Here is a 14940-nt window from a genome sequence, read left to right on the forward strand (position 1 = left end):
TGCCAGGTGAGTAGCCTGTGAAGGCGGAGGAAGCCGAGCCTGATGGTTGCTGGAAGTAGAAAGGCGCCGTGGCGACTGACGACAGCGGGTTGGGGGCCTGGACCCGTCCGGGAGTTCCGCATGGTGTTTCGACGGCGTCCATCCTGGCGCCAATGCTTTGCACCAACTCGGCGAGGGTTTGTAGAACCAGGCGGATGTCCGTGTTGGGAACTTGTTGGTGGTGTTGTTGAGGATACCGGGGACCGAAATGAACGGCTTTCTGCGCTCACTTGCCCGGACCAGAAGTAGTAGGCCGACCAGCACGAATCCAAAGTTATGACCTCTTGGTGTGTATTAACCGACGTAGCAACTAAGCGACGAGAAATGCGAGATAATCAGAAGCACAGTAAAGCAGCAGCATGCGTCGAACGAAGACCTGAGCAGCAAAAACATGTTAGGCTACTCTTTATAGAGCAGGTGTAGGCAGGTGATTGGTAGCTGGTGATTGGTGATTGGCGGCCAGCCGCGCGTGATTTTGAGTCCTCATGGTAGAACTACCAGCAAGCTTAACATTTGTTGCACTCAATGTTGGGCCACTGATTTGCAGTTTGCAGCCATCATTGAATGATGATGTAAGTGAGCTCTCTGCAGTGAAAAAAATACTAATCACCTATGTGGCTGTTCTTATTTATGTAAAAACAAGTGTTGTATCTGTCGTTTAACAAGAGTATCGAGATGTTGAAATTGCATTGAAAATATGAAATTAATGTATGTTGGTTCAATAAACATACAGACATATATACAAATATTTCGTTCTTATTTAGAATTTTTTTGTAGCCTCTCTAATATCCGATAAGTTGTAGTGCGCAGGCATGTGGCCCTCTGATGGGGATGATGAAAAATTGTGGCCCTCTTTTTAATGAAAGTTGCCCATCCCTGGCGTATATATGCATGTATATGAATATATAATATCTGTATTCTCTTTTTTGTTGTTTTATAACAACGACCTGGATGGCTAACTGTGGCGGGGATCCAATTTTGGAAGTGTCATATCAGGAGTCTTTTTGTGACGTAGTTTGAAGACCAGTGAAGAGACTGCAAAACTACAACAAATACCAAATAATTATGCAACTCAGCTAAACAGTATTTTCTTTCCTATAATGCTTCTCAGTCTCCTCTCAAAGTCATGAATCAGTCAGACCACATGTATTTATAACTGGTGTGTAGCAGGGAATGTGCCTGGCGTTCACCGGTTGCTCACCATGGATTTAGTGGTCATCGGCACTTACACATGGGCCAAGCTGGCCCAAGTTCAGGCACGAGGGGGCTGCACTCTGGGCCAGAGCTGTGGCCCTGGTATGGGTAGCTGTGGAAGACAAGACATGCAAACTGTTGGCTTTCGTCACCGGATGAATTTGAAAAGGAGATTAAGAGCTCCGTCAAGACACATAAACACACACTTCATACTTTAAAGCGTGAACTTTTGAATTATTCCAACACATATATATCTATACAAAACATATTATTTATATTAGTATTATTAATGCCATGACTAATATTATTGTGTTGAAACTACGAGACTAAATTGGACTTTATAATTATACTTAGCTTGCTACACATGGTGATGAAGCAACTTCAATCTTTATCTGTCAGCCAAATAGGTAGCAATGTGCCATTGCTGCATTTCATTGAGGTCAAGCACTCAATCAAGCTAACAAATTCATTGCTACAAAGATCAGACATAAAAGTACTGACATAATATAAAATGCAATACAATTTAGTGAGGTGTTCTTATATTGCAAAAATAACTAAATCAAACTATCTTTATACTATCTATGTTTATAGAAGTATGTAAATGTACACACAAACACATCTTTTTTTTATATGAAGCGATATGCCTCATAATTTTCACAAGTAATCTGTATTACCTTAAAACATCCTCAATCTTCAGTAAAGGTAAGTATTTTCATATGAATTTGGTTATTACTCAATAATGGAATGGAAAATACTAACTAATGGAAATGCAATCTTAAAAATCTATGTAAGCATATGCAACACTATTCCTTGGTATGTTGTTCCAGTCAATATAGTCTTATGCCAAAAAACCAGTCTAAAAAGGTATCTCTGCTCTCAGCTGCAATGCAAACCTTAAGTATTTATAGATAGATGCCAAAATAGCTTTTCATCTGTCCAAGACGGTAAATGATAGCAAAGATAGTTCCAAAGCAGATATGAATTAGATATCTAGCTATTAAAATTGTACACTAGGAATGGTAAACAGACAGGAACAATGACCTTGTGTATCTGTGTATTTGGGTGATGACTGCAGTAAAGATGATAAGAAAGAGGCGTTGTGAAAGGAAATTCAACGGAGTGAAATAAACCTTGGGTAATACATTGCACAATGTACAACTACTGCAAAACTTTGCAGTTTAAAACGAGTTAACCTGTTCAACTTGAGCTTGGGGTTGGGATTGAATACCTAAGGCTAGAGTTCACACTACACAATTCTAGCCAGATTTTCCAGTCACCTACATCATTTTGAAATCACAAAAAAAGGCCCAAGCTGGAGGCATTTGGCATCACGTAAAGGATGTTCGTGGAGTGTGAACTGCAAAGATGCAATATGAGCGGCTCAACAATGCGTTGCAGAGCCCTGAGTGATCTAGCAGGTTAAATATCTGGACGTGTTGGGAGTCAGAATCCTGGAACGTGAAGCGACTGTCAATGACAGTAGCAACCTTCATCCAATGAGAGAGCAAGACTAAAGGTAAAGGTAATCCTTTGGAGGAATCACAACACCTACAAAAGATATCGGAAAACATGGCTGAGAGGAAGACTCAGCAGTGTGTATATATATACATATAATGTATACTTTTTTTATTATAATTGTTTTGAAGGGAGGATTCCTCCTTCTAAAACATCTTGAAATATGACTATATCTACATATAACTATTTTTGAGGCTAAACAGTATTCTCTTTCCCATTAAACTTCTTACTCTCCCCCCAATGTTTGTTAATCAGACTACATGTATTTACAACTGGCATCTGCAATGAAGTTACACATCTAAGACAATTTTTGATATGGGTGGAAATGTTGTATGTATATGGGTGCCAATATAAATATAATTGCTTTTGACTGGTTACACAAGCCAATAAAGTCTGTTCAATCTTAATATCCTTTCTGCCAGCCAAATAGCAAGCGATTTGCCACTGGTGTATTTATGTGAGGTCAAGCACTCCGACATCAAGCTAGAGGATACAGTGTAACATAAACAACTGTCCAATATGAAGATATCAAACATACAATAGTACAATAAAAAGTATTTTCATGCAATTGAATAAGAAGGTGATTACATAGTAGAATTAATTTGTGGATAGGCCTTTGCATACATATATATGTTCATAGATATATGCCAAAAAACAAGTAAACATCTTATTCCCTTGGTGGTCCACTTTTGCACATTAGATTGAATAGTATTCAGTTTAAAAGCACAATCATTGCAGATTGAACAAATAATTGAAGCAAAGCTGAATGGAAACACAATCTGAAAAAAATGTAAAAATACATTCATCACTATTCCTTGGCATCATGTCATGAAATTTGATATACTCTAACCATGCCAAAAGTGGTAATCAGGGGACAGTTGCAATGTTGCAATATGGACAATAATTTGGATATTTATAGAATCTCAAACTTCTTCTTCATCTTTTAATCTGTTAAAGTAAATAAATGATACTAAAGATAGTTTTGGAACAGATATGCACATGGTATATCTATTAATATAGGGAGACGGCAGATGAGTGTCTGTACACCTGTGGATACAAGTATACAAGAACTTAAAAAATCAGTCATGATTAAAATAAATGAACACATGCAGCCCTATACCCCCCAGCATTAGGGCCTCTATTGAATCGTCTACCTTGGCATTATGTCATAAATGTTTGAATACTGTGACAAAGCCAAAAAAGGAACCCTTGCTTACAGTTGCAATGTGGCATGGATACGTATTCAACGTTTGTACATGATTTAATTATAGATTGTGTAAAACTGATTGTTAAATAAGTGATCACAATCTGCAAGGAAACAAAATATGAATAACAAAATATACGTTGAGAAAATACAATAAGCTAACATTATATTGTATTATATATATCTTCAAAGTCAATTATTAATTTGCTTTCAGAATTGTAACTGTTACTGGAAATGTATATGCCAATGAACAAATTAAATGCAAAGCTCAACAGAACAAGAAGATCTGCCCTTATTTAGTTTCAGCCTGGACTGCAGAACCACCTCTATATAAGAGGCCACAAGATGAGATGGAGAGACTGCAGGGGCTTTCAGGTTATTACAACTGGTGGTAAGTCAGACTGATGCTTCAGCTGCTGTGGAAGGGAGGGCATTGCATGGGGAATCAGAGATGCTTTTTTTTATTGCGTTCATTGAAAATATTCCTATTCATCTACCTCTTAAAAAGAATCATGTAGAATATTTTTAATTCACATGTCTTTTAGATAATGTTTAGGATCTTTGGTTATTCAAATTACTATCTAGTGTTGTTTACATTCGTAACGATTTTTCAAGTAATCTTCTTTCTAGGTATTCTTCTTATTTTAGAGGTCATTAGAGGTGTCTTATAGCTGCATCTTATCTGAATTTTTAATTTAATTTTTTGTTGTCAAAACAAAATCGACCTTTACTTATACATGTGACTTAATAACACTAATAATAACTTTTATTTTAAAGGAACAATTTATTCTGCGATTAGAGGGAAGGAAACGGTAAGAATATGAATATCTCGTGGACAAACACCATCACAAAACCTTCTTGAAGCCATCTATATATGTCAGTTAAAATAAATAAATGAGTATGTTTGTTTTCATGAAATAAGCCTCCATCATGAGTACGGATGCAGAAATGGCCATTTATGGCGCGGCTGCCATTTACCTCCGGAAGCCAGAGAAGGAGAGGATTGCGGCCCAGAGCACGGCATTTGATGCGAAGGCTGCTGCATATGTCAGTGATGTTAAGGAACTGTACGTCAAGTGTAACGTCACTAAGAGGGATGCTGGCAAAGTCACCGTCACAGTTTTGGCTACAAAGGAGGTAGGCAGAGGTTGATCATGGCATGGACTAGATTGTTGGTATCAACAATGCGAAAGTGAAAGATGCATTATTAAGAAAACTAAAAATGGGTTTCCATATTTCAGGAGAGGACAGTCAAGGAAGAAGATGTCTATCCCATGAATCCTCCCAAGTATGACAAAATTGAGGACATGGCCATGATGACCCATCTCCATGAAGCCTCTGTGTTGTATAACCTTGCAGAGCGTTATGCAGCATGGATGATCTACGTATGATATTTAACATTCTAAATTAAAATACATAAAATATATAATAGTATAGTATATAAATTACCCTGAAACTCTCTGTGATTTCCTTCAGACCTACTCGGGGCTGTTCTGTGCCACTGTAAACCCCTACAAGTGGCTCCCAGTGTACGATCAGTCGTGTGTCAATGCCTACAGAGGCAAGAAGCGAATGGAGGCTCCACCCCACATCTTCTCTGTCTCTGACAACGCCTTTCAGTTCATGCTCACTGGTTTGTAAATTCAAAGTTTGAAATCCCTAATCTTACCTTGTTTTTATGAATAAATGGTATAATCATTCAAATGTGAATTTTCTTTGCAGACAGAGAGAACCAGTCCGTCCTGATCACGTAAGTTTGATTCTGTTAATATGACATAGATATAATACAATGAATCATGCATTGGAAACATGTCAAAATGAATTTACTTTATTCTTCTTTTCACACCCAGTGGAGAATCCGGTGCTGGAAAGACTGTGAACACCAAGCGTGTCATCCAGTATTTTGCTACCATCGCAGTGAGCGGTGGAGGAGATAAGGCGGCGGATGCAGGCGCTGGAAAGATAAAAGTATGTTTAAATCAATTAAATCAATGAATCAATTCATTAATAAATCACATAAGAAAATGAAGAATTCAAATATAATTCAGAAAAAGGTATAAACATTTTATGTCGGATTATAGGGGTCACTGGAGGACCAGATCATTGCAGCAAATCCCCTGCTGGAGGCCTATGGTAATGCCAAGACTGTGAGAAATGACAACTCCTCCCGTTTTGTAAGTATGAAATGAATTCCTCCCTGAAGATGCTCCCTAGTTTTTGAGTATTTTTTTGAGGATGATTAAAACTAATTATTTTGCAAACAGGGTAAATTCATCAGAATTCATTTCCACGCAAACGGTAAACTATCCAGTGCTGACATTGAGACGTGTAAGTATCTAGTTCTACATGTGGATTCCTTAACCAAGATTATTAGTGGTATAGGTTTTGATTAATGAATGGGCCTTATAGATCTGCTGGAGAAGTCCAGAGTGTCATTCCAGCTTCCCGATGAGAGAGGCTATCACATCTTCTTCCAGATGATGACCAACCACAAACCTGAGATCATTGGTGAGATTTTATAATAGTAAGAGTGTGAAGAATGTACTTAATATTAAGATGAAAAGTTGTCCTGAATTGCCTTTATCTATTCGAATATGACGTAATATGTAAAAATTACTTCTGAAGTTCAAATATTTAAAGGGCTAGTTTTCTCTCTAGAATAAATCGTTTTTGGTAAAGATTATATCTTCCATTGCATATTATGGAAATGCATTTGGAAAAGCAAGATTAACTATTTTTTTATTCAGAAGTTAACTGTCAGGTAGCAGCATATAAAGCAGAAAAAATGACCTTTGTTTAATCCCTCAGAAATGTCACTCATCACCAGCAACCCCTACGACTTCCCCATGTGCAGTCAGGGTCAGATCACTGTGGCCAGCATTGATGACAAAGAGGAGCTGGATGCTACTGATGTCAGTCGTTGATTGAAAAACAATTCATATATTTTCCACGTGGCATACGTTTTACAAAATGTTTTCTAAATGTTCTTTGTTTTCAACACAGGCTGCTATTGATATTTTGGGCTTCACTAATGAGGACAAGGTGGCCATCTTTAAGTTTACTGGTGCTGTGCTTCACCACGGTAACATGAAGTTTAAGCAGAAGCAGCGTGAGGAGCAGGCTGAGCCAGATGGCAATGAAGGTAACGATTAACATGTATTCATCAGTGCACTAGAAGGTATATTGGTGCATATTTGCTTGTATTACATTTGGGGTAATTATTATGCAGAATAATAACACATTCATTTTTCATGTTACCTTTGTAGAGGCCGACAAGATTTGCTATCTACTGGGTCTGAACTCTGCTGATATGCTCAAGGCTCTTTGCTACCCAAGAGTGAAGGTCGGAAATGAGTATGTCACCAAGGGACAGACTGTACCTCAGGTAAGAAAAACACAGTTTGTTAAGGAAATATGGTACAAGTTCTGTTAACATGGTTTGTCTATTATGACGTATAGTATATTTTGATATAATTGTGATGATTTTATATAAAAAAATATTTTCAGGTCAACAACTCAGTGAGTGCCCTGGCCAAGTCTATCTATGAGAGGCTGTTCTTGTGGATGGTCATCCGCATCAACACGATGCTGGACACCAAGCAAACAAGACAATTCTACATTGGTGTGCTGGACATTGCTGGTTTTGAAATTTTTGATGTAGGTTGTTCAATAAGTGGCAGCATTTCTGAAAGCATTTCCTTCATTCTGAGACGTTAGTCATTACCATTCAATTCTTGAAAACGAGTAATAGTCGGTTTATTAAATGTCCCCTACTAGTACAACAGCATGGAGCAGCTGTGCATCAACTTTACCAATGAGAAACTGCAACAGTTCTTCAACCACACCATGTTCGTCCTGGAGCAAGAGGAGTACAAGAAGGAGGGTATCATCTGGGAGTTCATTGACTTTGGCATGGACTTGGCTGCCTGCATTGAGCTCATTGAGAAGGTACACCTGAATATTATAAGTATAAATAATTATTCTTTGCGTGAATTACAAATTACTTTTGATAATGTTTCATCAATATTTTTTTCTCTTAAGCCAATGGGAATCTTCTCCATCCTTGAAGAGGAGTGTATGTTCCCCAAGGCCTCAGACTCTTCCTTCAAGAACAAGCTGTATGACCAGCATCTTGGCAAGAACAGAGCATTTGAGAAGCCCAAGCCAGGAAAGGGCAAGGCTGAGGCCCACTTCTCCCTGGTGCACTATGCTGGTACTGTGGACTACAACGTCACTGGCTGGCTGGACAAGAACAAGGATCCCCTGAATGACTCTGTTATTGGGCTGTACCAGAAGTCCTCTAACAAACTGCTGCCTGTCCTGTACCCACCTGTAGTTGAAGGTACGGCTCACATTTGGGACCAGTAGTTTTTACGTCAGTGATATTATAATTATTTCCAGACACTAAATGTGTTTCTTAGAAAAAACTAAAGTTATAAATTGAACAGTGACCAATCAACTATAATTAAAAACAGAGGTCGGGGGTGCCAAGAAAGGAGGCAAGAAGAAGGGTGGCTCCATGCAAACAGTGTCATCACAGTTCAGGGTAAGGGTAAACACACAAATAAATGTAAAAATGTACTTGTAGTACTACTTACTACATATGCATATATAATTCTAAATCGTTCTACGTAATTAATATTTAGTTTCGTGCCTTTAGGAGAACTTGGGCAAACTGATGACCAACTTGAGGAGCACCCATCCTCACTTTGTGCGTTGTCTGATTCCCAATGAGTCAAAGACTCCAGGTACAGTGACTACTAGTAAATGTTCATAGTGTCTGCATCAAGATTATACATTTAGTTAACTTATAATATTAAATTCGTGAATTTCACCAAAATGACAGGACTCATGGAGAACCACCTGGTTATCCACCAGCTGAGGTGTAACGGTGTGCTGGAGGGCATCAGAATCTGCAGAAAGGGCTTCCCCAGCAGAATCATCTATGCTGACTTCAAGCAGAGGTATTAACTGAAGGATTTTGATTTTTGAACTTTAAAAATGTCTTTTAACATTTTAGTTATTGTTAAAAACGTTACAATGGTCTTCTTCAGGTACAAAGTACTGAATGCCAGTGTCATTCCTGACGGTCAGTTTATTGACAACAAGAAGGCTTCTGAGAAACTTCTTGGATCCATTGACGTACCTCATGATGAGTACAAATTTGGACACACCAAGGTATGTTTATTGCTGCAAAAACTAGGTTTATACTGGATTTGACGCTGACAAACGTCTCTTTTTACATTAAGGTGTTCTTCAAAGCTGGTCTTCTGGGTACTCTTGAGGAGATGCGAGATGAGAAGCTGGCAGCTCTGGTCGGGATGATTCAGGCTGCAGCCAGAGGTTATGTCATGAGAAAGGAATACGTGAAGATGACGGAGAGGAGGTATGTTTTTAAACATTGTTGTCAAAACACCAATGGGTTTGTATTACATCCCCGATATGATGGTTTATTTTATTCTATAGGGAAGCCATCTACACTATTCAGTACAACATCCGCTCATTCATGAATGTCAAACACTGGCCATGGATGAAGGTGTACTACAAGATAAAGCCTCTTCTGAAGAGTGCTGAAACCGAGAAGGAGCTTGCCAATATGAAGGAAAACTATGATAAGATGAAGACTGACTTGGCAGCTGCCCTGGCCAAGAAGAAGGAACTTGAGCAGAAGATGGTTTCTCTCGTGCAGGAGAAGAATGATCTTGCACTGCAAATGGCTTCTGTAGGTAAACATTATGTAAAATGTATGTGTGCAAACATTGAGATACATTTGATGTGACATGTTTTACCAATATGAATATCACACAGGAAGGAGACAATCTGAATGATGCTGAGGAGAGGTGTGAAGGACTAATCAAAAGTAAGATCCAGCTGGAGGCCAAACTCAAGGAGACGACTGAGAGATTGGAGGATGAGGAGGAAATCAATGCTGAGCTGACTGCCAAGAAGAGGAAACTGGAAGATGAATGCTCTGAACTCAAGAAGGACATTGATGACCTGGAGCTTACCTTGGCCAAAGTGGAGAAGGAGAAACATGCCACTGAAAACAAGGTTTGTTAAGATTTAACCACAATACCATCACCATCAACATTGTCCATCCGTTATAGAGTTTAAGGGAAGGTTACATTTTACTTATGAGAAATTATGAAACGTGAATTTGTTTTTTTCAGGTGAAGAACCTGACTGAGGAGATGGCCTCTCAGGATGAGAGCGTTGCTAAGCTGACAAAGGAGAAGAAAGCCCTCCAAGAGTCACATCAGCAGACTCTTGATGACCTGCAGGCAGAGGAAGACAAAGTCAACACTCTGACCAAGGCCAAGACCAAGCTTGAACAGCAAGTGGATGATGTGAGAAAAGCTCATGGAAACTTTCAATGAATATTAGTAATGGAGTTGAGTGAATATTCAATATTACATTGGATTGTTCTTAATTATTTTTCAATTATTGACATCCAGCTTGAAGGTTCTCTGGAGCAAGAGAAGAAGCTCCGTATGGACCTTGAGAGATCCAAGAGAAAGCTTGAGGGTGATCTGAAACTGTCTCAGGAAACTGTCATGGATCTTGAGAATGACAAACAGCAGTCTGACGAGAAAATCAAGAAGTAATTAATTTGTTTTTTAACAATAACAATCGGGTTTAGTGCATGTGACTGTTTTGATATGGTTTACAATTTTTCTTATTAATTATTCACAGGAAGGACTTTGAGACCAGCCAGCTTCTGAGCAAAATTGAGGATGAGCAGTCATTGGGCGCTCAGCTTCAGAAAAAGATCAAGGAGCTTCAGGTGGGAAAATTAATCAATTTAATTGTTTTAATATAAACGTTCTGAAATTATGAACTTGGATATTGACCTTAATATTTGTGTATTATTTAGGCCCGTATTGAGGAACTGGAGGAAGAGATTGAGGCTGAGCGTGCTGCTCGTGCCAAGGTTGAGAAGCAGAGAGCTGATCTCTCCAGGGAACTTGAAGAGATCAGTGAGAGGCTTGAGGAGGCTGGTGGAGCCACTTCTGCTCAGATTGAGATGAACAAGAAGCGTGAGGCTGAATTCCAGAAGCTGCGTCGTGACCTTGAGGAGTCCACCCTGCAGCATGAAGCCACTGCTGCTGCTCTGCGTAAGAAGCAGGCTGACAGTGTAGCAGAGCTGGGAGAGCAGATTGACAACCTCCAGCGTGTCAAGCAGAAGCTTGAGAAGGAGAAGAGCGAGTTCAAGATGGAGATTGATGACCTCTCCAGCAACATGGAAGCTGTTTCGAAGGCCAAGGTAAGTTATTCCTTAAATCCTTCAGTGTGTTAATTATTATTTTTAAATAGATAGATGAAAATAAATGTACATTGAGTTCAAATTGATACATTTTTAATGATCAGGGAAATCTGGAGAAGATCTGCCGTACCCTTGAGGACCAACTGAGTGAAATCAAGGCTAAGAGTGATGAGAATGCTCGCCAGATCAATGACATCAGTGCCCAGAGAGCAAGACTGCTGACAGAAAATGGTATACGCTTCAGCATATGGTCATTTGTGTTCATCATAAATGCATCTAAATGGAGGCCTGGAGAGAATCTTTAAAGTTTAACACCTTTTAAACAACGTATTCAATATTTAACATTCCACCTCCAACTAGGCGAATTTGGCCGTCAGCTTGAGGAGAAGGAAGCTCTTGTCTCACAGCTGACCAGAGGCAAGCAGGCCTATACTCAGCAGATTGAGGAGCTGAAGAGGCAAAATGAGGAGGAAGTTAAGGTATGGTAGTATTATTGATAAAAATTGTAGGGGACAAAGATAAAAAATGATCTTGAATTGACATGGTTTGTTTCACCTTTTGCAGGCCAAGAATGCTCTTGCTCATGGTGTGCAATCAGCCCGCCATGACTGTGACCTTCTGAGGGAGCAGTTTGAGGAGGAGCAGGAGGCCAAAGCTGAGCTGCAGCGTGGAATGTCCAAGGCCAACAGTGAGGTGGCTCAGTGGAGGAGCAAGTATGAAACTGATGCTATCCAGCGCACTGAGGAGCTGGAGGAGTCCAAGTGAGTCAAATATTTAATACTAGCTAAGGTAGACATTATATTTGATGCTACACAAATTCAACCAGGTAATTTTTTAACAGGAAAAAGCTGGCCCAGCGCCTTCAGGAGGCTGAGGAACAGATTGAGGCAGTGAACTCAAAGTGTGCCTCTCTGGAGAAGACCAAACAGAGACTCCAGGGTGAGGTGGAGGATCTCATGGTTGATGTGGAGAGGGCCAATGGACTGGCTGCCAACCTTGACAAGAAGCAAAGGAACTTTGACAAGGTGAGTTTTAATTAATTTAAATAAATTGTATTATTATCATCCCATGATCCTTCCTCCGGTCCTAAACCACCGCTAACCAAAAATAATGTATAGGTTTTGGCTGACTGGAAGCAGAAATATGAGGAGGGCCAGGCAGAGCTTGAAGGAACTCAGAAAGAGTCTCGTTCTCTCAGCACTGAGCTTTTCAAGATTAAGAACTCCTATGAAGAAACTCTGGATCATCTGGAGACCATGAAGCGTGAAAACAAAAACCTCCAACGTGAGTATTTGTCATTAACATTAGTAGTACTAGAATGCAGATAAATATCCATGACAGACTTGTAACAAATACAAATCTGCTTGGCAGAGGAGATTTCTGATCTGACTGAACAAATTGGTGAAACCGGAAAGAGCATCCATGAGTTGGAGAAATCCAAGAAGCAAGTGGAGACAGAGAAGACCGAGATCCAGTCAGCCCTTGAGGAAGCTGAGGTTAGGATGATTAAATAAGAAAAAAAAAAAAATTCAATTTCCACAAATGTGTCTAATTTCATTTTATACATTAGGGAACTCTGGAGCATGAAGAATCCAAGATTCTGCGTGTCCAGCTGGAGCTGAACCAGATTAAGGGTGAGGTTGACAGGAAGCTGGCTGAAAAGGATGAGGAGATGGAGCAGATCAAGAGGAACAGCCAGAGGGTCATTGACTCCATGCAGGCCACTCTTGACTCTGAGGTCAGGAGCAGGAATGATGCCCTGAGAATCAAGAAAAAGATGGAAGGAGACCTGAATGAGATGGAGATCCAGCTGAGTCATGCTAACCGCCAGGCTGCTGAGGCCCAGAAGCAGCTGAGGAATGTTCAAGGACAACTGAAGGTATGACACAAACTATTGCATGGCGCATGTAAAACATAGTTCGAGCTATCCTGTTGGGATTTTTTCTGATACGTGTTTTCTGTTAATATTAGGATGCCCAGTTGCATCTTGATGATGCCGTCAGAGCTGCGGAAGACCTGAAGGAGCAGGCTGCCATGGTGGACCGTAGGAACGGTCTAATGGTGGCTGAAATTGAGGAGCTGAGGGCAGCTCTGGAACAGACAGAGAGAGGCCGCAAAGTGGCTGAGCAAGAGCTGGTGGACGCCAGCGAGCGCGTTGGACTGCTGCACTCTCAGGTAACCAACATTCTAATTGTATCATTCGAATACAAGAAAACGTACATGTTTTGAAAGAAATGTTATTATAATTTGTTTCAGAACACTAGCCTGTTGAACTCAAAGAAGAAGCTGGAGACTGACTTGGTCCAAGTCCAGGGTGAGGTGGATGACAGCGTCCAGGAAGCCAGGAATGCTGAAGAGAAGGCCAAGAAGGCCATCACTGATGTAGGTCTACACTCGTTTGTAAATGATGTTATTGCACCTTAATGGAACTCTTAATGAATATACTACTCGACCTTGTAGGCTGCCATGATGGCTGAGGAGCTGAAGAAAGAGCAGGACACTAGCTCTCACCTGGAGAGGATGAAGAAGAACCTGGAGGTCACAGTGAAAGACCTGCAGCATCGCCTGGATGAGGCTGAGAACCTGGCCATGAAGGGGGGCAAGAAGCAGCTCCAGAAACTGGAGTCCAGAGTAAGATAATAATCAGCATACATTTAAAAAAGTATCCAAAAAAGACCAATCGAAGGACAAGATTTATTAAATCAATCTACTCTAAAGGTTCGTGATCTGGAGTCAGAGGTGGATAATGAACAGAGACGTGGAGCAGAAGCAGTAAAAGGTGTCCGCAAATATGAGAGGAGAGTCAAGGAACTCACCTACCAGGTATGTCAAACTTACATCTCCAAATATGTTTCGAATGCATTAGCATTTTGATCATAACTAAAGGACACATGATGTTGATTTGTCACTTTCAAATGTACATCAGACTGAGGAGGATAAGAAGAATGGTGCCAGACTCCAGGATCTTGTGGATAAGCTGCAACTGAAGGTGAAGGCTTACAAGAGGCAGTCTGAGGAAGCTGTAAGTAAAAACTACATTACAAAATCCGGTTATGCATCAATTTCAGTACTTATTAAAAACTAAATGTAAATGTTCCTACAGGAGGAGCAGGCCAACTCTTACCTTTCCAAGTGCAGGAAGGTTCAACATGAACTGGAGGAGGCTGAGGAACGTGCTGACATCGCTGAGACTCAGGTCAACAAGTTGAGGTCTAAGACCCGTGACTCTGGAAAGGTAATTGGACAAAAAAATACAGTGTTTATTATTCCACAAACATGTGTCCTAAAAATGTCCTCATATTATTTTATACAAATGCCTTTTAAACAAATTCTACATTTGTTTTGTATTTCTCTTTAGGTGAAGGACAGTGCTGAATAATTCCGTTAAACGTGAAACATCGCACACACAAGTCATACAATATGACTCAATTGGGAAATCAATAAACTTTCCATCAACCGTCCATCTTGTAATGTGTAGTTATTTGTTTTGCTTTACTTCCTTTGCTCAGTCCTATAAACAGGTTTATCTTTAATAGAGATGGATCTCATAGGTCATTGGACGTAGGCCGGAAGGTTTAACATAAAAATAATTGTAATCAAATTCTACATGCTTTCAGGCATATGTAGCGAAGGAAAATGTAAAGCAATGCTTTGGAATGTGCATGTGTCGTGGAAATATCAATCATAAATAGGGCTGGGTATCGCAGCCAATTTCCTAAATCGA

The 14940-nt window shown here is 39.9% G+C and overlaps 2 protein-coding genes across 2 annotated transcripts in view; both read left to right on the forward strand.

The window, feature by feature from the left end:
* Positions 1-14940, forward strand: part of LOC115542533 (myosin heavy chain, fast skeletal muscle-like) — a 193577-nt gene that overhangs the window by 162812 nt on the left and 15825 nt on the right. The gene's annotated exons all lie outside the window — the stretch shown is intronic.
* LOC115542531 (myosin heavy chain, fast skeletal muscle-like) lies at positions 4304-14595 on the forward strand. Its single transcript, XM_030354816.1, has 41 exons — positions 4304-4343; positions 4730-4764; positions 4875-5089; positions 5194-5337; positions 5429-5585; positions 5675-5702; positions 5803-5920; positions 6034-6126; positions 6217-6280; positions 6362-6460; positions 6761-6864; positions 6956-7094; positions 7219-7337; positions 7460-7609; positions 7730-7900; positions 7994-8294; positions 8428-8498; positions 8613-8700; positions 8799-8916; positions 9007-9130; positions 9202-9338; positions 9419-9674; positions 9761-10003; positions 10123-10299; positions 10408-10553; positions 10646-10736; positions 10827-11216; positions 11321-11447; positions 11577-11695; positions 11781-11977; positions 12058-12241; positions 12335-12500; positions 12588-12712; positions 12787-13095; positions 13188-13391; positions 13473-13598; positions 13677-13847; positions 13935-14039; positions 14143-14238; positions 14320-14451; positions 14575-14595. Exons 3-41 carry the CDS (start codon positions 4883-4885, stop codon positions 14593-14595), a joined length of 5817 nt encoding a protein of 1938 aa, XP_030210676.1. The 5' UTR covers positions 4304-4343; positions 4730-4764; positions 4875-4882.

Source organism: Gadus morhua, chromosome 4, assembly GCF_902167405.1.
Source record: "Gadus morhua chromosome 4, gadMor3.0, whole genome shotgun sequence".
Classification (NCBI taxonomy): domain Eukaryota; kingdom Metazoa; phylum Chordata; class Actinopteri; order Gadiformes; family Gadidae; genus Gadus; species Gadus morhua.